Here is a 22693-nt window from a genome sequence, read left to right as displayed (position 1 = left end):
CTGCTCCCTGCCTTTCCTGGTGCCTCCTCTAAGCCCAGCTGCCTCAGAGAGAGCTGGGGGCACCCTGGGACAGGAAACTTGCGCTTCTAGTGCTTAGGGCCTTCCACTGGGGACTGTGGCCTGCACCCCCCATGCTGGGCCCTGCCAGGCCTGCCCCTTCGCAGCCTGCTCCAGGCCGCCCCGGCTGCCCTCAGCGGGGAGCTGACCCCCAGAGCATGGGCTGGCCTCCAATCCTACCAGGTGCTGAGTTCCCCTGTCCCTCCCCGGCAGAGCGGAGAAGGAGTGGGGCGATGGCATCCGAGGGCTCTCGCTCAGTGCGGCTCGCTACGCTCTGCTTCGGCTGGAGGAGGGTCCCCCGCACACCAAGAACTGGAGGTGAGCGCGGGGCTCTCTCTAGCCAGTAATGGGGCGAAGAGCAGGGAGCGGGTGGTGGGCCGGACACAGCACCGGCACTCAGGAAGCTCCAGAGGAGAGCCCTGCCCCAAGAGCTCACATACTGGGGCCTGGGCGGGGTTGGCGCTGCCTGGGACTGGGGGTTGGGGGGAAGGGGGTGCATAGTGTCACGGAGTCCCCGGGCGATGCTCTGGAACTGCTCCCTATGAACTCAGTCAAGACTCTGGGGAAGTCTCCTTTCTGGGAGCAGCCTGTCTGCAGGGCACACAGCTCACCCTGCTCCACCTTCCTGGGTCTGACCTCGGAGCATTCAGCCTCCTCTGCCCCTCCGTGCGCTTCCCACAGCCAGTCCACCCAGGCGGGGTCCTGGGGAAGCCAGAGGGTCCTGCTCCCCAACTCCGCAGTCAGACATGACTCTCAGCCAGCCAGTAAAACAGAAGGTTTATTAGACGACAGGAACATGGTCTAAAACAGAGCTTGTAGGTACAGAGAACAGGACCCCTCAGCCAGGTCCATTCTGGGGGCCAGTGAGCCAGACAACCCCATCTGCACTTCACTCCTCGTCCCCAGCCAGCCCCAAACTGACTCCCCCTCCAGCCCCTCTTCCTCTGGGCTTTGTCCCTTTCCCGGGCCAGGAGGGCACCTGATTCCTTTGTTCTCCAATCCCTTTAGCTCTCACCTTGCAGGGGGAAAGGGCCCAGGCCATCAGTTGCCAGGAAACAGGGTGTTGGCCATTCTCTGTGTCCAGACCCCTGCACACACCTGCCCTCCTAGGCTCTGCAGTGATCATACACCCTTATCCCACTACCTAGATACTTAAGAACTGCCTAGGGGAAACTGAGGCACCCCCACATTTTCCAGAGGAAACATTAAGAACAGTCCCGCTTCGTCACATCTCTCCCCGCTTCGAGACCGAACTGAGCGAGGTCACTTTAGCCAGTGACTTGGGGAAGTTCGACCCCACCAATGTTTTCATGAATGCCCCAGCATCTCTCCCATTTCTTAGCATCGGCTTGCATCAGCCCCACACCCAGCCCTGTGTCTGAGGTGTTGGTGAACACTATAAAGGCCTTGGCAAAGTCTGGGTTTACCAGATTTACTGGGCCCTGGATTAGAGCCTCCTTCACCACAGAGAGCCCCTCTGCCACTGCTCGGTCCACACCAGCTCGTCTGGCTTCACCTTATTACATAGCTTAGTGATGGGGGCAGCTAGGGAGCTAAAGTGGGGTACAAACCTCCAGTACTACCCCACCATCCCAATAAAGGCCTGGACTTGTTTCTTGGTGTGGGGAACAGGCCACTCTCTGATTATCTCCACCTTATACTTTCCAGCTTTTACCGTCAGTCCTGCCTCCTTGAGGCAGCCCAGCACCCTCTTCACCTGGGACACAGACAGTTAACTTACAGAATCAGCATGGAGACATTCCTTTCTCAACAACCTTGTCTCCCCAACAAGCTGGCCTAACACAACCACTTGGTTATAGGACTGTTTAACTTTCTTAACAGCTTTCACTCCATCTGAGACCTTCTCAAAGCTATCCACACTGGGTCTTTCAACAGGAAAGTCAGTGGATCCATTCACAACAGAAAATTTTTGGCTGTTAGGAACTGAAACTTTCTTGATTAAATCACTTTCACACCCTTCAGTTGCAGTAAGACTCCATGAGGATTCCTTTCCCGAGGGGCTTTTCTATGCAACAATTCACCCTTCACAGAAATTCTGCCCTTACCCTCTTCACCCAGGGCTTGCTCTAGAGGAACACTTTCCTGAGCAACAACAGACTCTTTCTGGGTCTCACTTAAATCCAGAATCACCTCTGGACCATCAGGCGGATTGCTACACAATCTCCTTTCAGGCAAACTTACAGACTTCCTAGATAAAAGGTTAGAAGCATTCTCCTTCCCTTTGACACACATAAGTTCAGGAATCTTTTCCTTCTTGCTACAGGTTTCCACACCATCGGTAGGTAACACAATCAAATCACCTTCCTGCTCTCCTTGTGCCCTGGCTAGGATCTCACCCTGATTAGACAGAGTTGCGACACCCTTTCCCAACAACACACTAGCAACGGGCAAAATACAAGCACCAGAATTGTCTGGTCTCTGGGATTTTACATAGACACTAACTGGATGCGACCTAGTTACAGGGCCATTCTCCCGAGCAGACACAAACTTAGGACCCTTCCCTTCCTGGGCTTTAGCTGAATCCAGAACCAACTCTGAGACAACTGCACTATCCTCAACCATCACAGGCTGAAAGGCCCCTTCTGTCTGCTCCACAGACAAAGAAGAGCCGGACACACGTTCTCCCTTCCCAGACACCCAGCTTGGGATCTCATTCCCCTTGTCCCAGCACACAAGGCTGGTCACAGACAACTGCTTGGAGATCAGGGTAGCTCCCTCCATAGGCAAGTCAATACCCCTGACAAACACAGGCACGTTTCCTTCCCTGTCACAATTCTCCACCCAGCTAACAGGTAAGGTCCAGGGACACTCATCTTCCACTCTCCTCGCCTTCCCACCCTGCTGACTAGACACAGCCATCAGCTCACAAGGCTGCCGAGGCTCATCCAAACTTTCGTTACCAAGCACCTTCCACTCCCAACAGATCCCCTGCTGCTCTTCTCACTACCCTGAGCTACTTCCAGCAAATCACGGTTACCCTTCTCAGGTTCCCTTTCACAAGCTGTGCTCTCCACGCTCTGTTTTCCTTCCCTTACCAACCTCTGCTTCCACAAGGAACTAGATGTTAAAGTCACTGAGAGATGACAAGTCCTATCCAAAGTGTCTAGAGATGAGAGTAGACCTGCCATCTCCTGCATTCTCGAGAGATTAACTACCCAGATGTTCTGCTCTGCAGACTCAGCTCCCCAGTCTCCCCTCTCGCTGGCTGGGCCTGGGGTCACAGCCCCGCTGAGCCCTGTCCCTCGTCGCTCCCTCCCTGCCGTGGGATCACTTCCCAGCAGCGCCTCTGAGCAAGGCAAACCTGGTTGGCAGCCGACCTGCCCTGCCTGTGGGTCCCCCCCTCAGCTGGGGTCTCAGCTCCCCCCATGCTCAGCGCTGCCCTTGCTTCCCAGTGGGGGCAGGCAGCAAGCTCGCTGCTTTGGTCACTGCATCAGAGCCAGCATGAGCCCCCTCTCCAGTGTGCAAGGGGGCAGGGAGCATCTCTCTGTCCCACCCAGCCCCAGGGGTCTGGTTACAGGCAGGCAGGTAGCCCGAGCCTAGCCGCTCCTCCCCCATGCCAGCCAGGTCATCTGCATTTTCACTGACCATTTCCCTCTCCGCCGATTGGTTCCCTGGATTCAAATTCAAACCCGTGGCTGTTACAGGAGCAGGGCCTGGATCCTGTCCCAAAGAGACACAGTCACCCCACAACAGGGTATCGCAGCTGATATCCTGGAGAACCCCAACGGCCAGCCAGCCCGACCCCTCCTGTGTCCGCACAGGGATTTGGGCCATAGGCAGGGCGAGGGGCTTCATCCCTGGGACCCTCACCCAGCTCACACAGCCCCTCAGCCTCTGAGGCTGCACCACCCAGGGCCTGACAACAGTTCTCTCTGTCCCAGGATCTCGCCACCCCAGGAATGTCTCCCCATTGACCATCACCTTCCGCTCCCACTGGAGGTCCGAGGGGCCTGACCCCAGGAAACTCCACACAGACATATCGGTTGGGGTCAGGAGTGGGAGCCTGTCCACCTCCCCACCCATCTGGCTGATGGAGTCTATGGCCTTGGGACCCAGCAAGGGAGCTAGACACTGGGGCTTTTCCGCAGGGTCCCCCTGGTTCAAATCTCCAGCCTGCTCAAAGGCAGTGAGGTGGGCATCCACATCCCCCCCCTCCATCCTTAAGCAGGGGCAGCAATTTAGTATGGAGGTTCCCTGCGGAACTGGCCCCCCGGGGTCTATCCCCACTCACCCTGAGAGGTCCCCTCTCCGCTCCCCCACCGCCAGTTCATGCTGCTGCTGCTTCTGCAGCTCTTTCTCGGGCTCTCGCTGTCTCTCACAGTCCTCTTGCTCTCTCGGACTCAGCTCCAATCCCGTCCGTCTCTGATCCCCCGACGGGGAACCCGATCGTGAAGAGCCTCGTCTGGTCGGGGACAGGAGTCTTGGGGATGCCTGGCTACCACTCCAGCTGCTCCCAAATCCTGCTATAGCCCCATTTGGGGTCAGGAATCTGTTCCTTGGAGCGGTCATCCTCCTCCAGCTGCACGATTAACTCTGCTTTGGTGAACTTTCCAATGCTCAACCCTCTCTTTCTGCACAGGGTTACAATGTCCTTCTTAAGGAGACGGTGACAGGCCATCACTCCACTCTTCCCAAGTTGTTGTGGACTCACAGGCCTGTGCGCTCTCAGCTCCCCACAGTTTCCAGGGAGAACCCCTAGTGTGCCAGCCCGTCTCGAGGTCACCACCTCTTTGCCAGGGTTGAGCTGCAGACTCCTTCGCGCCTGGGACCGCTCGCTGCAATCCCCAGGGGAACCCTGTTACTGCAGAAGTCCTTCTCTCTCCCAGGGCCAAGCCGCAGGCTCCTCCGCCCCTGAGACTGCTCACCGCAGTCCCCAGGGGGACCCCATTACTGCACAGTCCTTCTCGCTGGTCACACACTCCCAGAGGTTAACCGCCCCCCAAAACTGCTCCTCTCTGTGCCTTCAGCACGCCTGGTCCTCGTCAATCCCCCTTCGTTTTACTGCTCCCCAGTCACTTACTGCAGGAAGCGCCATCCACGGGGTGCAGTACATCCCACCGCTGCCACCAGTTGTCACGGAGTCCCCAGGCGATGCTCTGGAACTGCTCCCCATGAACCCAGTCAGGACTCTGGGGCAGTGTCCTTTCCGTGAGCAGACTGTCTGCAGGACACACAGCTCACACAGCTTCCACCTTCCTGGGTCTGACCTCGGAGCCTTCAGCCTCCTCTGCCCCTCCGTGCGCTTCCCACAGCGAGTCCGCCCAGGCGGGGTCCTGGGGAAGCCAGAGGGTCCTGCCCCCCAACTTCGCAGTCTTACGTGACTCTCAACCAGGCAGTAAAACAGAAGTTTATTAGATGACAGGAACATGGTCTAAAACAGAGCTTGTAGGTACAGAGAACAGGACCCCTCAGCTGGCTCCATTTTGGGGGGCAGTGAGCCAGACAACCCCATCTGCACTTCACTCCTCGTCCCCAGCCAGCTCCAAACTGACTCCCCCTCCAGGCCCCGCTCCTCTGGGCTTTGTCCCTTTCCCGGGCCAGGAGGGCACCTGATTCCTTTGTTCTCCAACCCTTTAGCTCTCACCTTGCAGGGGGGAAGGGCCCAGGCCATCAGTTGCCAGGAAACAGGGTGTTGGCCATTCTCTGTGTCCAGACCCCTGCACACATCTGCCCTCTAGGGCTCTGCAATGATCATACACCCTTATCCCACCCTCTAGATACTTAAGAACTGCACAGGGGAAACTGAGGCACCCCCACACTATTCAGAGGAAACATTAAGAACAGTCTCACCTCATCACACCCTGGCCCTTTGCTCTGCAACAATTACACCCCCTTATCCTACCACCTAGAGACTTACGAAATGCCTAGGGGAAACTGAGGAACCACTACCGTATTCAGAGGAAACATTAAGAAAAGTCCCACTTCGTCACAAATGGGGCAGAGGGTTTGAGCTCTGGGGTGCAGACGGCTGGGGCACCCGCTGCACATGCTGGGCTGTGCCCTAGGGTTGTGTGACGGGGGAGCATGGCAGGCACTGGATGGAGGGTCATTGATCCCCTGGGGCGGGTGTGGTACAGGATGTGGGGGCTTTGCATGGCCAGTGTTTAACCCCAGGGTGTTCCCTTCCCAGGCCTCAGCTGCTGGTTCTGGTCCGAGTGGATCAGGAGCAGAACGTGGTGCACCCGCAGCTCCTGTCTCTCACCTCGCAGCTCAAAGCCGGCAAGGGGCTGACAATTGTGGGCTCTGTGCTGGAAGGGACCTTCCTGGATAATCACCTGCAGGCCCAGCGGGCGGAGGAGGTGAGGGCAGCACCAGCAGTAACACCCCCGCCCCGGTGCCACTTCCCTTCCTCAGTCACCGGCGCTCCCTCACCCGGCTACCCCCCACCAAGGGCCTGCAGCCCATACAGGACTCCGTGCCATGGCGTGGTGCCATGGGGCCTCTCCCCTGGCCTGGGAGCAGAGGGACACTTCCTGGCTGTGCACTCCCTCCCAGGGCCTCGCAAAGCTCCCAGATCCCCCTCCCCACACCTGCAGTAGCCTGGCCTGCCTCCACCCCCACTTGGCACGACTATCGGGTTTGCCTGCCGCCATGGGCCGCAGCTGGCTCACAGCAGCTGGCACCGGACGGCCCTGGGGAGCATGGCCCTGGGCCCCTGGCATCCCCACTGGGCCAGGTCTCACTGTGACCCCAGCCTGCTGGGCCCGCTGGCGGGATGGTGCAGGGCACGCAGGGAAAGCTGGGATTAGAGCAGAGGGGCAGATGTTTGGGAGCTGAGAGCTGCTGTGACGCAGGCCAACAGCCTCGGCTTCTGTCTCACTGACCTGCGCAGACACGTCCATCACCAGAAAGCGGGAGGGGAGGGGGGATGTGCATGGGGAGGGGGGGAGGCTGGGCACAGAGTGGTGGGGGGGATGTGCTCGGAGGGGGGAGCTGGGATGTAGAGTGTGGGGGTATCATGGAGTCCCCGGGCGATGCTCTGGAACCGCTCCCCATGAAGCCAGGCAGGACTCTGGGGAAGTCTCCTTTCTGTGAGCAGCCTGTCTGCAGGACACACAGCTCACACAGCTTCCACCTTCCTGGGCCTGACCTCGGAGCATTCAGCCTCCTCTGCCCCTCCGTGCGCTTCCCACAGCCAGTCCGCCCAGGCGGGGTCCTGGGGAAGCCAGAGGGTCCTGCACCCCAACTTCACAGTCAGACGTGACTCTCAGCCAGCCAGTAAAACAGAAGGTTTATTAGACGACAGGAACATGGTCTAAAACAGAGCTTGTAGGTGCAGAGAACAGGACCCCTCAGCCGGGTCCATTTTGGGGGGCAGTGAGCCAGAAAACCCCATCTGCACTTCACTCCTCGTCCCCAGCCAGCCCCAAACTGAAACTCTCTCCAGCCCCCACTCCTCTGGGCTTTGTCCCTTTCCTGGGCCAGGAGGGCACCTGATTCCTTTGTTCTCCACCCCTTTAGCTCTCACCTTGCAGGGGGGAAGGGCCCAGGCCATCAGTTGCCAGGAAACAGGGTGTCGGCCATTTATGTACCCTGGCCCTTTGCTCTGCAACAATTACACCCCCTTATCCCACCAGCTAGAGACGTAAGAAATGCATAAGGGAAAACGAGGCACCCCTACAGTATTCAGAAGAAACATAAGAACAGTCCCACTTCGTCACAGGGGGGATGTGCTTGGAGGGGGGAGCTGGGGCGGAGAGTGTGGGGAGGGGATGTGCTCGGGGGGACAGCCGGGGGGCTTAGCAAATGGGGAGGGGATGTGCCCAGGGGCAGTGGCAGCATGAAATGCTGCTCTGTGCCCTGCTCGCTGGGTTGCCGGGGGAGTTCCCCTCGCCAGGCGCACCCGCGCATGGCTAGGCTTCCCCCTAATAGGATTAGGAGCTTGTATCCAAACAATTTCTCCTCTTGGTGACATGTTATAATTTTTGTGAGTAAATAATTCTAACTGCTGCCCTCCCTGCGCGTCGGGCCCTGGCACGGGGACGCCCCTCAGCTCTGCACAGAAAGTGTGGGTGGCACGCACTAACTCAGCATGCTGCCTGGCAGTGCCAAGGCAGCGCCCCCATGCTCCTGGCTGACGGGGGGTTTGTGAGCTTTTGGCATGTGCCCCCGACCGAGCACGCTGCCCTCCTTCTGCCCACACCTCTGGCTGTCTCGCCCGCTGCCCAGGGCCATGGCTCCAGGGGACCCTGCTCATGGAGGGTTCTGGGTGCAGCTGGCATCTGGATAGCCCCGGGGTGCTGTGCCACGTGGGAGAGGCGCTGTTCTGCCGTTGCTAATTCCGCTCCCTGTCTCTCCCCGGGGCAGTCCCTGCGCCGCTTGATGGAAGCTGAGAAGGTGAAAGGCTTCTGCCAGGTCGTGATCTCGTCCAACCTGCGGGATGGCATGTCCCACCTCATCCAGTCCAGTGGGCTCGGGGGGCTGCAACACAACACGGTGCTGGTGGGGTGGCCACGCAACTGGCGGCAGAAGGAAGATCACCAAACCTGGAGGAACTTCATTGGTATGAGCCAGCCTGGCAGCCCGTGACTCTGAGCAGGGTTCACGGATCTGGAGCTTGGGGGAGCAGGAGGGGAAGGGACAAACCAGCAGTGCCTGGTGCTGTGTAAACCCTCAATTAGCCCAGGAGGCTGTGGGTCAGGAGGGAGGGGCAGTGGGAAGGCTGGCCTAGCAGGGCTGTGGGTGGGGAAGGAGGGGCAGCGGCAGGGCTGTGGGTCGGGAGGGAGGGGTTCTGGTTCTGGTGCGGTTGCGTGGGCCAAAGCAGGAAGTGGGATGCTCTTGAGAACCAGCCCAGTCCTTGCTTCAGCTGCCGATGCAGAGGGTTACTGGGGCGGGGGGGGGCCCTCCATCCCATGCTAAGAGCAGAGGGGTCAGCCTTGTTCTTGGGATCACTCCTGTGGCCACCAGCTGTGCTCCTGTGAGAACGCACTGGCTTGTTCCTCTCCCTGGGGACCCCGAGCCGCTCCGCCAATCTGGGCCCTTGTCACGGAGTGTGGGGGGAGTCCAGGCCCTGCACCCCTCTTCCTGGGATTCACTGAGACTCTCAGCCAGCCAGTAAAACAGAAGGTTTATTGGACAACAGGAACACAGTCCAAAACAGAGCTTGTGGGTACACCCAGGACCCCTCAGTCAAGTCCTTCTGGGGGAGCAGGGAGCTTAGACCCCAGCCCTGGGGTTCCCTGTGTTCCTCCACCCAGCCCCAAACTGAAACTAAACCCACCCAGCAGGTTCCCTGCTGCAGCCTCCGTCCACATTCCTGGGCAGAGGTGTCACCTCCCCCTTCCCCTCCTGGCTCAGGTGACAGGCTCTCAGGTCTCCCGTCCCCAGGGCACATTCCCAGGTCAACACTCCCCCCTCCCTGCTGCGTCACATCGTCACAGCCCTGCTTTGCATTGAGCCACTGCCACGTTGGGCTCTGTCCCAGCTCCCTCAACGTCCCGTGACAGCTACATCCCACTGGGATGGGAAGCTATTGACCAATGGGGGAGTGCGGGAGGCAGAACCTTCCTGGGGGGGTCGTTCCTGGCCTGTGGAACTCACTGCCACAAGAGAGAAGAGACTCCAGCCCTACCGCATCCAGAGCTCAACGCAGCACTCAGCTCTGAGACACAGGTTCCCTCAGAAAGGTCTGTGTGCACACACAGCCACGCACACAGAGCTGCACACACGTGCACACATCCACAGACGCCCAAATGAGCAAAAGCAGAGCCACCCAGAAGCTCCCCCAGGGGTGGTGCCTGAAGCTGGGAGGAAGTGACGGATTGTGCATGCTAGGCATGATCACTCCGTCATGGGTCCTCACCTAGCCGCCAGGGATGCTCCTCATAGCGGGCGCGTGCGGGCAAGGGAGCAGCTGGATGCAGCCCCAGCTGGCGCTGAGCAGCCCCAGCCTGGCCCAGGGCACAGCCGGCCTCTCCCCGTTGGAAGCAGGCCCCTCGGGGAAGTGCTGGGCACTGTGCAGAGGGGACAGAGGAGGAAGCCCAGAAGCCCCTGCCGTGCTCTGTGGGGATGCAGTGCTCTGGGCACGTGCCTGGCGCTCCTGGTGGGGGCAGGGAGGGCATCACACTGGTGGGTCAGCAGCCCCTCACGCTGCTGCGGGGGGGGCTGGTCTCTGCACTGCCCCTGCCCTAAGCTGCAGCCCTTCCCCATAGAGCTGGTGCGGGAGACCACGGCCGGCCACCTGGCCCTGCTGGTCACCAAGAATGTTGCCATGTTCCCGGGCAACCAAGAGCGGTTCTCTGAGGGCCACATTGACGTCTGGTGGATCGTCCACGATGGGGGGATGCTGATGCTGCTGCCCTTCCTGCTGCGGCACCATAAGGTACTGTGGACGGGGGGCTTGGGCTGGAATCGGGGGGAGTGTCCCCCTTTGGCATGCCGGCTGGGCTGGGATCAGGGGGGTGTGTGTGTGCCAAGATCATGGTCGGGGGTGGGCTGGTGTCACAGAGTCCCCGGGCGATGCTCTGGAACTGCTCCCCATGAAGCCAGGCAGGACTCTGGGGCAGTCTCCTTTCTGTGAGCAGCCTGTCTTCAGGGCACACAGCTCACCCGGCTTCCACCTTCCTGGGTCTGACCTCGGAGCATTCAGCCTCCTCTGCCCCTCTGTGCGCTTCCCACAGCGAGTCCGCCCAGGTGGGGTCCTGGGGAAGCCAGAGGGTCCTGCCCCCCAACTTCACAGTCAGACGGGACTCTCAGCCAGCCAGTAAAACAGAAGTTTATTAGACGACAGGAACATGGTCTAACACAGAGCTTGTAGGTACAGAGAACAGGACCCCTCAGCTGGGTCCATTTTGGGGGGCAGTGAGCCAGACAACCCCGTCTGCCCTTCACTCCATGTCCCAGCCAGCCCAAAACTGAAGCTCCCTCCAGCCCCTCCTCCTCTGGGCTTTGTCCTGATTCCTTTGTTCTCCAACCCTTTAGCTCTCACCTTGCAGCGGGGAAGGGCCCAGGCCATCAGTTGCAAGGAAACAGAGTGTCGGCCATTTATGTACACTGGCCCTTTGCTCTGCAACAATTACACTCCCTTATCCCACCACCTAGAGACTTAAGAACTGCCTAGGGGAAACTGAGGCACCCCCACACTATTCAGAGGAAACATTAAGAACAGTCCCACTTCGTCACGAGGTAATGCCCCCCACGCCCAACTTGTCTAGAATTTCATCTGGCCTCGAGATTGTTCACCTCCTTCCGCTGGGTGATGACCTTAAAGGGCCCGTCCCAGGCAGCTCGGAGCGTATTCTCCCCCGCGGGGCTGAGATCCATGAGCTCATTCCCTGTGATGCCATCGGAGTGGGCACATGCTGTGCAGTCAGACCAGCCCCCCCGCTTCCCTTGGGCCCTGGCTCGGTTCTCCCTGGCAAAGCTTTCCCAGCAGGACAGCACGTCCTCCACCACTGAGTCTCCACGGAGGGAGCCTTTCCCTTCCCCCTCAGCCCAGCAGGGCCAGGGTCCCTCACTCTCCTCCCACACAGCAGTTAAAGGGGCGAACCCTGTAGATTCCTGGGGCACATTTTATTGCTGCAAGTCATGGCTGGTGCGTTCAGTATCCCATTGTCTCTGCAGGTTTCCCATTGAGCTGGGTGGGTTCCAGGCAGTCCTCAATGACCCATTCATACCCCACCCCAGACAATAACAAGACCCCGTGCTGCCCCGGAGCAGCACTGTAACCCTCTCTACCCACTGGGGAGCAACGTCAAGGTGATCGTACAAGGGGCCCATAGACAGTTCATAGCGATATTACAGACAATTACACACATACCCTTTGGTGGGCCGGCCCGGCTGGGACTGGGGACTGGTTCCTCCCTGTGGTGGGCTGGCCAGGCTGGGACTGGGGGCTGGTTCCTCCCTGTGGTGGGCCGGCCAGGCTGGGACTGGGGGCTGGTTCCTCCCTTTGGTGGGCCGGCCAGGCTGGGACCGGGGGCTGGTTCCTCCCTGTGGTGGGCCGGCCAGGCTGGGACTGGGGGCTGGTTCCTCCCTTTGGTGGGCCGGCCAGGCTGGGACCGGGGGCTGGTTCCTCCCTTTGGTGGGCCGGCCCGGCTGGGACTGGGGGCTGGTTCCTCCCTTTGGTGGGCCGGCCAGGCTGGGACCGGGGGCTGGTTCCTCCCTGTGGTGGGCCGGACAGGCTGGGACTGGGGGCTGGTTCCTCCCTGTGGTGGGCTGGCCAGGCTAGGACTGGGGGCCGGCTCCTCCCTTTGGTGAGCCGACCGGGCTGAGATCGGAGGCCGGTTCCCTGCTTTGGTGGGCCGGCCAGGCTGGGATTGGGAGGGTTCCATGCAGGGCAGGCTGACAGCGGTCCGTCTCCCCGGCAGGTTTGGCGTAAATGTAAGATGCGCATCTTCACGGTGGCGCAGATGGACGATAACAGCATCCAGATGAAGAAGGACCTGACGACATTCCTGTACCACCTGCGCATCACGGCCGAGGTGGAGGTGGTGGAGATGGTGAGAGCCCTCGCGCAGCCCAGCCCCTCCCTGGCCCGGCCCCCGGCCTTGTGGCTGGCCGCTGGCTTGTGTGTAGTCGCTGCCCTGAGAGGTGGGTGCGGAACTGCCCATGCCCAGCACTGGGGTCCCCAAAGGGCTGCAGGGGAAGGGCTGGCCAGGTGTTTCTGGAGGAACGGGGGGCACTTGCCCATGTGCCTGGTGTTCCAGGGCTCTGCCTCAGGCTGAGCTGGGGGGGCTGCGTGTGCTGAGCTCCCTCCCTGGGTGATGGCACGTCGTGTCCCTGCAGCATGAGAGCGACATCTCGGCCTACACCTACGAGAAGACCCTGGTGATGGAACAGCGCTCGCAGATCCTCAAGCAGATGCACCTCACCAAGACTGAGCGGGAGCGAGAGGTAACTGGGCTCCCTGGGTGAGGCCTCTGCCCGGGGCAGGCTGCCCCCCCAAAACACTGGGGCCTGCACCCCCACGGGGCAGCAGCTCTGCCGTGCCACCTGGGCCCTTTAAGCCATGGGGAGCTGCTAGTAACTGTGGTGCAGGCTTCCAGCAGCGACCCCCTGCCCCGCCCCCGGCCAGTCCTGAGCTCCCCCCAGCAGTGACCTTCCCCGGCCAGTCCTGAGACCCCCGAGCAGTGACCCCCCCGGGGTCAGTCCTGAGCGCCCCCCAGCAGTGACCTTCCCCAGCCAGTCCTGAGACCCCCGAGCAGTGACCCCCCCGGTCAGTCCTGAGCGCCCCCCAGCAGTGACCTTCCCCGACCAGTCCTGAGATCCCCGAGCAGTGATCCCCCCCGGGTCAGTCCTGAGCACCCCCCATCAGTGACACCCCCCCCGGGCCAGTCCTGAGCGCCCCTCCAGCAGTGACCTTCCCCGGCCAGTCCTGAGCTCCCCCCAACAGTGACCCCCACCCAGCCAGCCCTGAGCTCCCCCCAGCAGTGACCCCCTGCAGCCAGCCTTGTGCTCCCCTCAACAGTGACCCCCCTGGCCAGACCTGAGCTCCTCAGCAGTGACCCCCTGCCCCACCAAACCAGACCTGAACTCTTTTCCCTCTGGCCAGCCTTGAGCTGCCCTCGGCTGTGCCCCCACAGTGACCCCCATCACTGGGTGGGGCAGGAACGGAGTAGCTCAAGTGGGCTCTGTGCTGAGCCAGCTCCCCACTGAGATCCCAGCTGGATGCACCCTGCAGGGACCCCTGGTGTCTGGCCTGTGGCAAGCTGGGTTTGCACAATGAGCTCCCATCTCCATCCCTCCCCATGCAGATCCAGAGCATCACGGATGAGTCCCGCGGCTCCATCCGGCGCAAGAACCCTGCCAACACCCGGCTGCGGCTGAGCGTCCCAGAGGAGCAGGTGGGCGACAGTGAGGAGAAGCCGGAGGAGGAGGTAAGGCTGCATGCTGGGGGGCCAAGCCCCACAGGATGGGGAGCTGGGGGGCTGATGCTGCAGAACTGGGGGGAGCAAGCACCTGAAAGGGGGCCAAGTGCTGGGGCATCAGGGGGCACTATGGAGGCAGTGAACAGCAGGGTGGGGCTGAGTACTGCAGGGTGGGGGCTGGCAGGGCCAAGTGCTGCAGGGTGAGGGGTCTAGGGCTGGCAGGGCCAAATGACATGGGCCTGGGGCACCAGGGGTGAGGCAGGATGGGGGGCTGGGAAGACCCCTCCCGGCCTGCTTCCCTGCTCGCTCTCACCCATTCCCTCTGCAGGTGCAGCTCATCCACGATAAGAATGCCACGGCCTTCTCCAGCAGGCCCCAGTCGCCCGGTGATGAGGTGGAGACAGCCCCTGAGAAGGTGCATCTCACCTGGACCAAGGAAAAGTCTGTTGCGGAGAAGAACAAGAGCAAGAGCCCCGTCAGCCCCGAAAGCATCAAGGACTTCTTCAACATGAAGCCGTAAGTTGGCCCTGGGGTGGCCCCCGGCCCCCTGCACTGCACCCCCTGTTAGACACTGGTCCCCAGCCGAGCCAGGCAGCCTGCTCAGCGGGCCTGTCCCAGGCAGCGTTGGCCTGGGCCTGCCTGTGTCCGTGCTGGAGCCGAGCCAGGGAGCTGGTGCACGGAGGCCGGGGAGCTCCTGGCAGGTCTGGGCTGCGCAGGGCGGATGGGGAGCCCGTGGAGACCAGCACAGCGCTGTGCCCAAGGTGGCAGAAGTGGGAGCTGAGCAGTGAACGGGAGCTGGTGCTCCAGGGGGTGGGGCGAGGCAGGACGGTGCTGACGAGCTCTCTCTCTCTTTCCCCCGTGCTGCCGGCAGGGAGTGGGAGAACCTGTAAGTCTGAGTTGTGTGTGTGTGTCCCGTGTCCCGGCGCGGAGGGGAGCAGGAGGGGGCTGCGGGATCCTGCCACTCCAGTGCCAAGTCTGCGCCCCACATCGCCCCCTGCTGGGGATCCTCACCTGCCCCACACATCACCCCCTGCTGGGGGCCTTCGCCTGCCCCACACATCGCCCCCTGCCAGGGATCCTCGCCTGCCCCACACACCTCCCCTTGCCACAGGGCTCTCACCTGCCCCACATACCACCCCCTGCTGGGGGGGGCCTCGCCTGCCCCACACAGCACCTCCTGCCAACAGGGGGAAGAGACTGAACCTGCCTGGCTGAGCCTGGTCAGAGCCCCAGGACTGGCTAGTGCCCCAGGCTTGCCCCATGGGCAGGGGCAGCAAGGGCCAGCACTGCCTCGGGCACCTCTTGAGAAGTGCAGGAGTTGCTTGTTCTTGGCAGGTCTCCTTCCTGGGTCTGAGACAGCTGTGTGGGTGGGGCTTTCTGTGCCCCTCCCCCATCTGACACAGCTGTGTGGGCGGGGCTTTCTGTGCCCCTCCCCCATCTGACACAGCTGTGTGGGCGGGGCTTTCTGTGCCCCTCCCCCATCTGACACGGCTGTGTGGGCGGGGCTTTCTGTGCCCCTCCCCATCTGACACCGCTGTGTGGGCGGGGCTTTCTGTGCCCCTCCCCCATCTGACACCGCTGTGTGGGCGGGGCTTTCTGTGCCCCTCCCCCATCTGACACCGCTGTGTGGGCGGGGCTTTCTGTGCCCCTCCCCCATCTGACACCGCTGTGTGGGCGGGGCTTTCCGTGCCCCCTACACCACCACCAGCTCTAAGGGTCTGGGGCCCTGCCCTGCCCCCTGAGCCTGCCCGCCCGTTTCTCCTCCAGGAACCAGTCCAATGTGCGGAGGATGCACACAGCCGTCAAGCTTAACGAGGTCATTGTCAAGAAGTCGCAGAACGCCAAGCTGGTCCTGCTGAACATGCCAGGCCCACCCCGCAACCGGAAGGGGGATGAGAACTGTATCCTTTGCTGGCTGCTGGCAGCTGCAAACCCAGCCACGTGGCCAGGCCCGTGTCTGCGGCACGTAAGTGTCTGTGGGCTGGAAGGCCCTGGCTGGGACAGGTCCTGCCCTGTAGGTCCCCTGCCAGAGGGCCCCATCTTCCTGCCGTGGGTGTTGCTGGCTCTGGGCTGTGGGACCCTAAGGCCCTGGCTGAGTGCGGCTGAAGGGGGAGCCCAGGCCTGGTGGGCAGGGGATGCTAGGGATGTGGGGCTGCCCCAGTGGCACCTTCCTGCCCTGCCCGATGCCTCCTCCCACCCGCCAGCAGCCGGGGTAGCGCCATCAAACCATGGCAGTAGCTGCCCACTCCCACCGCTTGGCAGCTTCTCCCACCCTCCCCAACCCCAGCCTCGCTAGGCTGGTGAGACAGGCTGGGCCAGGGGGCTGCGGCTGGGCCCAGCCGGCCCCTGCCGACATTGGAAACACCCACCCCCGGGCATTTCAGCCAGGAGCACCACGCCCCGTGCTGGGACGAGCAGCGCCATGTGCCAGCCAGGAACAGACTGCAGCCCTGCTGCTGGGAGCCGGGCGCTAGGCTCTGGGCTGGTGTGGGGCAGGGCCCAGGTGCTCGATATGGAGCTGTGCCCGTGTTCTGGCTGACTGGCAGAGCCACACACAGATAGCGGGGGGCGGGCCCACAGTGACACCCACACACCCAGCTAGGGGGCGGGCCCACAGTGACACCCACACAGACAGCCGGGGGGCGGACCCACAGTGACACCCACACACCCAGCTGGGGGGCGGGCCCAGAGTGACACCCACACAGACAGCCGGGGGGCGGGCCCACAGTGACACCCACACACCCAGCTGGGGGGCGGGCCCACAGTGACACCCACACAGACAGCCGGGGGGCGGGCCCACAGTGACACCCACACAGACAGTGGGGGGCGTGCCCACAGTGACACCCACACACACACACGCACAGCCGGGGGTGCACCCACAGCGAGACACACACACACACACACACACGGAGCCGGGGGTGCATGCACCTTCCCCCCCATCAGTTTCGAGCAGCCCCGGCTCCAGCCGCCCCTGGCTGCCCCAGTCCCTGCCCGCCCCCCCCGGCGGGCCCAGTGCGGCCTCGCTGATTGGTGGAGGCCTGTGAGAGCGGCGCTAACTCAGCCCATCAGTGGCCCAGGGGCCCGGGCAGGGCAGGTGCTCTGCCGGCCTGGGGGGTGGTCACGCAGGCAGCCCCCGCCGCCCCGTGCGCGACGCTCCGGCTGCGGCGCCCTCCCGTGCCAGGGTCGGGCAGGTCCCGAGGGGCGGGGCGCGCCGGCCCCGGGCATTAGCCCAGGGCTTCCCGGAGCCTGGGGCTCCGGCCCCTCAGCGGCCCGGCCAAGCCAGCCTGGCAGGCCCTGTGCCTGCCCCGACGCCTCGGCCTCTGGCGGGCCCAGCGACGGTGCCCGAAGCGGGGTCCGGTTTGCGCCTTGACAGCCCCGCCCCTGCAGACATGGAGTTCCTGGAGGTGCTGACGGAGCACCTGGACCGGGTCATGCTGGTGCGTGGAGGGGGCCGGGAAGTCATCACCATCTACTCCTGAAACACCGACTGCTGGGCTGAAGTTATTTTGCACCCGGAGAGACCCCCCCACCGACCTCTTTGCACCTGGCTCCTGGGGGGCAGGAGGGCAGTTCCGCTTGTGCTTGGTGCTCAGAAACTTTGCCATGCCCCCACTCGCTCCATTCGAACTGCAGCCCCAGAGGTCCCAGGAGCGACCAGCACCAGCGCCGCTGTTCCTCATCGCGCCAGCACAGCCCTGCGGGGCTGTTGATATATAAATAGAGACAGGAGCCCTGAGCCCGAGCCCCAGGGCCTGGAGCATTGCCACCGCCACTGGCCTCCGGGCGGGGCAGGAAGCGGGGCTGGCCAGGCTCTCAGTCAGTGCTTCCTTGGAGCCCCCGGAGGGCTGGCGTGGGTGCATTGGCCCCTCGGGACTAGGCTCTCTACCCCTCGCTCTGCTACACTAGGACACACTGAGGTTTGTGGGACACGTCTGCTGCCCTGCCCCGCCTGCTGACGTGTCCTTTGGAGCCTGTGCGCCTGGGCCAGGCCACCGCATGCTTGCCTCGCCAGCCGCGCCTCACCCCACCGCTCACATGTGCCCTGCAGTGCCAGCCACAGGCCCCTCGCCCAGGCAGGCTCAGCCCGCTGCCGGACCCTGGGAACCACAGCCACGCTCTGCGGCCCCCTGGCGCTGGTTTGGACAGACGAGTGCTGCGCAGGGAAGAGGCAGGTCCTGCAGCATGTCGGCGCGAAGGACAGCGCCACGCTGCCCTTGTCGTGAGGCCACCTGGATCTGCCGGCTGGGTGAGAGGGGCCTGGCAGGGGCTGCATCCCGGTGCGGGAGGGGGGTAGTGGGGACATGGACTTCAAGTTTTTCTTCTTCACCCCACCCCCCCGCTCAGCACAGGTGCACGCGGCTGCACCACCCCGACTCACCTGCTCCAGGGTGTGGTCTGGTTCCATCCCTGCTGCAGGGCCTGGGCACTGCCGGGCTGGGGCGGCGCGCTCGCTGCATGCTGCCCACACGCGCCGCGCAGACCTGGGAATGCAGGGGCGCGCGTCTGGCCCAGGCCCTGCACGGCCACGCTGCCCAGCAGCTCCTGGCGGGAGGCCTGTGTCCCTCCCCCCCCCATGCATGAAGAGCTGGAACGCAGCCTCCCTGCGCCCCTGCTGCAGCCTTGTGCCCCCTGCGTCCCCTACCCCACGGCAACCTCCTCAAGGCCATCTTGCTGCTTCAGGGGCTGCTGGGTGAAGACCGCAGGCATTGAAAGTTTATAAATATGCAAATCAGCTCAATCCCCCCCCCCCCCCCCCCCCCCCCCCGGCCCACCCCCGTACCAGCAGCAGGGCACTGACACTCCGCATCTGGGATGCAGCCTCCCCAGGTCACATGGACCCACGAGCAGCTCTGCAAGGAGCCCGGCTGCACCCGCGCACATGGCTGTGGGCTTGTTTGGACACGTCAAACCTTGGTCCCAGCCCCCCCCCAACCCCCCCTCAGCATCTCTCACTTTACTGAGAAACTGGGGTGCTTTTAACCAACGTGAATAGTTCTAGGAACCGCAGTGGGCGTGGAGGCCGGGAGGGCAGAGGGCTCGCCCAGCCCGGGCGCCTGCCCAGCTGTATATAATGTACATAATATTGTATGTGTATTTTTAAAGTGATCATATTATGTTCATAGACCCAGATGAAGACTAGAGAGAGATCTAGCTCTATGCTGAGAGATGCAAGGAGTCGCTAGCGCCAGTGAATTCTGGCTCCGGCTTTTAGACTCTGTCTGGGGCCCAGGCCCATGGGCTCCAAGGTTTTGCTGAGGCTGCTCCCTCTGGAGAGGGCAGCGTTTCCTTGTCGCTCACGTGCAGGGGTGAAGGCTGCAGCGTCCCTGGCCTATGGCCCGTCCCGGGGGGAGGGCCAGCTTGTGGGGTCATTCTCTTTGAATTTTGCTGCTTAGTCTTTTCAGGGAAAAGAAGTTACAGAATTTTCTGAACTTGCTTCACAGCAGACTTGAGCTTCCAATTTGAGTGCAGCCTGCTCCGGCGGGCCCTCTCCCCAAGCCGAGAGGGAGCAGCTTTACCACTCAGACGTGTGGCCCAGAGCTGATCCCAGCCCCACCTCTTCTTAGCCTCCATAAACTCCACCCGTTGCAGCGCTGGGAATGGGCCCGTGCAGATCACCACTGGGGCAGCCCTGTGCCTTCTGCAGGTGGGAGATGGCAGTTCAGAGGCCCATGGCTTGATGCAAGTAAGGGCTAACGGCCACAGCTGACATGTCTCGTACAATGAATCCCCTTGGAGAAGGCAGCTGGGCCCCTTCTCACAGGCAGCGCTGGCTCCCCGTAGCCCCCCTTCCTTTCCTCTCACGCTGCCCTTGCTCATTGCTCTCTAGGGAAGAGCATCCAGTGCCCAGCAGCTGCTCCCACAGAGGTGCCAGCCCTCAACTTCCTTCCCACTGAAGCTGCGACAGAGGGAACAAGGTCTTCTGTAGGCACCTGCCCTAAATCCTCCTCCAGGGGCCCTTGGCATCACCCCCCGTTCCAGCCCCAGCACTGGCCCCGTGGGGAATGAGGGGAGGGCAGTGGAGCAGGAAGCAATTCTCCACTTAGTGATGCTGACCTGGCTGAAGCTCCCTGCTCACAATCCAGCATCTGCTCACCTAGGCCAGGCTTTGGTGATGGCCCCAGCCCTCGCTGCATTTGTTGCTATGCCCCTTGAGCCCTGGCTCCCTCAAAGCGCCACCCCCCAGCAGCAGCTCAGGCACAACCCCAGTCGTGGCCAGACTGCTTGGAAAAATGCAGCTCTGCGTACGGCAGCATTATTCGGTGCAGCAGCTCCGGCTTCAAACCCTGGCAAGGGATGGGTGCCTGCTGCTGCGGCCACACGCTGCTAATGGGGGATCGATGCCAAGGTGAAGCTGAGCTATTCCCAGATCAAGAGCACTGAGCCCAACTCCCGGCTGGAAGTCAGCGATGCAGGGGCCCAGCCCGACACTGGACAATTAATGGCCCCAAGAACACTTTTAGATGAACAGGCAGGTGTCTGCTTGGAGGAAGGTTTCCTTACGCTTGGGTCAGGGGCTGATGGAGGGCCAGCCGCACAGCAAGAGCTAGAGCTGGCTAGTGGCTGCTGTGAGAAGACCCCGTCAGCCAGACGCTCCCCATGGCTTGGCTTTCACACCATTCAGTAGCAGCAAGGTTCCTAAGAGCACAGACTGATCCCAGGGCTGGAAGTCGTAGATCTTACTTGCAAAACTCTCCTTTGGCTTTTGCTACTGCCTGCAGGCCTCAAAGCTGCCCCGACCTGCTCCTGCTGCCTTCCTCTCCTTTCCTGTCCCCAGTGCTGTCCCCCTCCCTCAGTGCAGATGCCCTTCATAGAACCATAGAATATCAGGGTTGGAAGGGACCCCAGAAGGTCATCTAGTCCAACCCCCTGCTTGAAGCAGGACCAATTCCCAGTTAAATCATCCCAGCCAGGGCTTTGTCAAGCCTGACCTTAAAAACCTTCAATCCTGACTCTTTCCCTGTAATCAGGACTTAACAGTTCTTGTCTCATGATTCCTCTAGCGCGAACCACCTGCAGCATCGAGCTCATCCTTGGGCACGTATCGCACCCTGCCCCCATCACTGATCCCTGCTCTGCTACCTGCACTCCCTCGTGGCAGTGGAAACCCTAGTGCAGACAGGTGCCGGCACCCTTTTAAGCAAAGCATCCATTAGACCAGCTCAGAGCAGGGCTACAGCCACTGCTCAAAACAGCAACGGCAGCCAGGGCCCTCTCCCTCCCTCATCCTGGAAAGCCAGGACTCCAACAGTGCTGGGGGGTAGTACTCAACCCCTCTTGGCAAGTTACCACATTGAGACAGTGAAAGGCAAAGGAGCCCCCTTCCCCCGCCCTAGCTCAGCAAGACCAGCGCTACAGCTCTGAACACACATGTGCATTGTTGCCTCTCAGAACCACTGCCTGGCCAAACTCCTTGGGGGCAAGCAGAGGGTGATGGTTTCCACAGCAAATCCCCCATGCCTGGGGCTGGAGGGGGCCAGTTTTAGCAGACAGCACTGCATGTTAGTTTACAAACCCAGCTCTGCCCCGGCCCGTTTGGCCTCTGTGCGTGTGCAGCTCCCTCTGGAGCACCCTTCCACTGTTCCGTCTTGGGAAAGACACAGTGTCCTGTGGTAGAAACCTGAGTCTCTTTCTGGCACATGTGGAGACAGTTCAGGGTTTTCAGAGCAGGCAGGAAGGTCTTGACCCATGAGGCTTGTTTTACAGAGAGTCCTTGTATGCAGCCGCAAGGATGAGCACAGCCCCTCCACCTCCATCAGAGCAGAGCAGGCTCTCTGTGCAAGGCTCGGGCCCCTGCTCAGGGAACTACTCTAGCCAGAGCAGAGGAAAGCTCATTAGTTCCTCAGAAGTTAAAATGGGGGCAACCTCCATTCCCCAGCCCCCTTCCAGCAGTTCACTACCTGGCCTCCCAGTGCAAGCTGGTGGGTTATGCGCAGTCCAGGTATTCCCTGGTACAGGTTACAAACCATTTGAGAGCATGTTTACAGATGTAGGCAGAGGCTGCACTGGGCAACGGTGTTCATAGTCACTTGAACAGCAGGAAGGATGGATACTGCTTAGGGTACAACAGTTGCACTATAAGAGTCAAGATTCTCCGCTGCATGGCAGCACTGACACGTCGCAGTGGAAGGATCCAGAGGTCTGAGGTTTTGTTGGTTGCAAAACACTTTTCTGTGCTACATGTGCAATATATTTGTTATGAATGTTACCACAACAAAGTCAATTCATTAAATAAACTTTATAGTCACTGTACCTAGATGTTTTACATCCATTCCAATGACTTTTATTCTGAGTGCAATATTTCAATAGACATGTAGTGACCTAGTATGCTTTGTGTTTTAAAGAATCTGTGTGCAGAGCAATGCAAAGACGTTTAAACGGTGTAAATAAAATAGGTTGCAAACCAAAAGAAGAGGAATAGGCTTGCATTTAATTTCTATGCGAGTGTTTCAGTATTCTGTATTGGGCCGCCTCAATATCACCCCCCTGTGTTCGCTGTGGATATTAACAGAGGAGTGGCTCCTCACTTGTTGAATGCTCCTGTTAATGCTTTACAGCTTTTATTGTATTAATTTTTTAGACTCCTGTCTGCACAAAATGCAATAAAGTGATTTGACTGCACCCTTCACCGCGTGCGGTGGGGAATTTTCACTCGTTTTTGGAGGCTGCAGCGCATGACCAATGCTTCACTAGTTTCCACGGGGCTGCTGCATGCCTGGTAGCAGGAACCAGAGGGGCTCGCAGGAATAGCAGCCTGGAGAGAGAACTTTGGGACATTTGAAATGACCCTCACTGATACCACTAGCCTC

At 61.1% G+C, this 22693-nt stretch overlaps 1 protein-coding gene across 1 annotated transcript in view; it reads left to right on the top strand.

The window, feature by feature from the left end:
• SLC12A5 (solute carrier family 12 member 5) overlaps positions 1 to 18625 on the top strand; it is a 92808-nt gene extending 74183 nt beyond the window's left edge. The window contains exons 16-26 of the mRNA XM_037915360.2: positions 271 to 375; positions 6209 to 6377; positions 8386 to 8581; positions 10230 to 10399; positions 12387 to 12518; positions 12805 to 12912; positions 13773 to 13895; positions 14215 to 14402; positions 14758 to 14772; positions 15654 to 15787; positions 17274 to 18625. Coding sequence (XP_037771288.1) covers positions 271 to 375; positions 6209 to 6377; positions 8386 to 8581; positions 10230 to 10399; positions 12387 to 12518; positions 12805 to 12912; positions 13773 to 13895; positions 14215 to 14402; positions 14758 to 14772; positions 15654 to 15787; positions 17274 to 17365 — 1432 coding nt within the window. The 3' untranslated portion in view covers positions 17366 to 18625. The remainder of the gene's footprint in view (positions 1 to 270; positions 376 to 6208; positions 6378 to 8385; positions 8582 to 10229; positions 10400 to 12386; positions 12519 to 12804; positions 12913 to 13772; positions 13896 to 14214; positions 14403 to 14757; positions 14773 to 15653; positions 15788 to 17273) is intronic.
• Positions 18626 to 22693: the final 4068 nt, after the last annotated feature.

This window comes from Chelonia mydas, chromosome 13, assembly GCF_015237465.2.
Source record: "Chelonia mydas isolate rCheMyd1 chromosome 13, rCheMyd1.pri.v2, whole genome shotgun sequence".
NCBI classification, from domain to species: Eukaryota; Metazoa; Chordata; order Testudines; family Cheloniidae; genus Chelonia; species Chelonia mydas.
The sequence above is the reverse complement of the archived record's forward strand: the minus strand, read 5'-3'. Positions and strand labels throughout refer to the sequence as shown.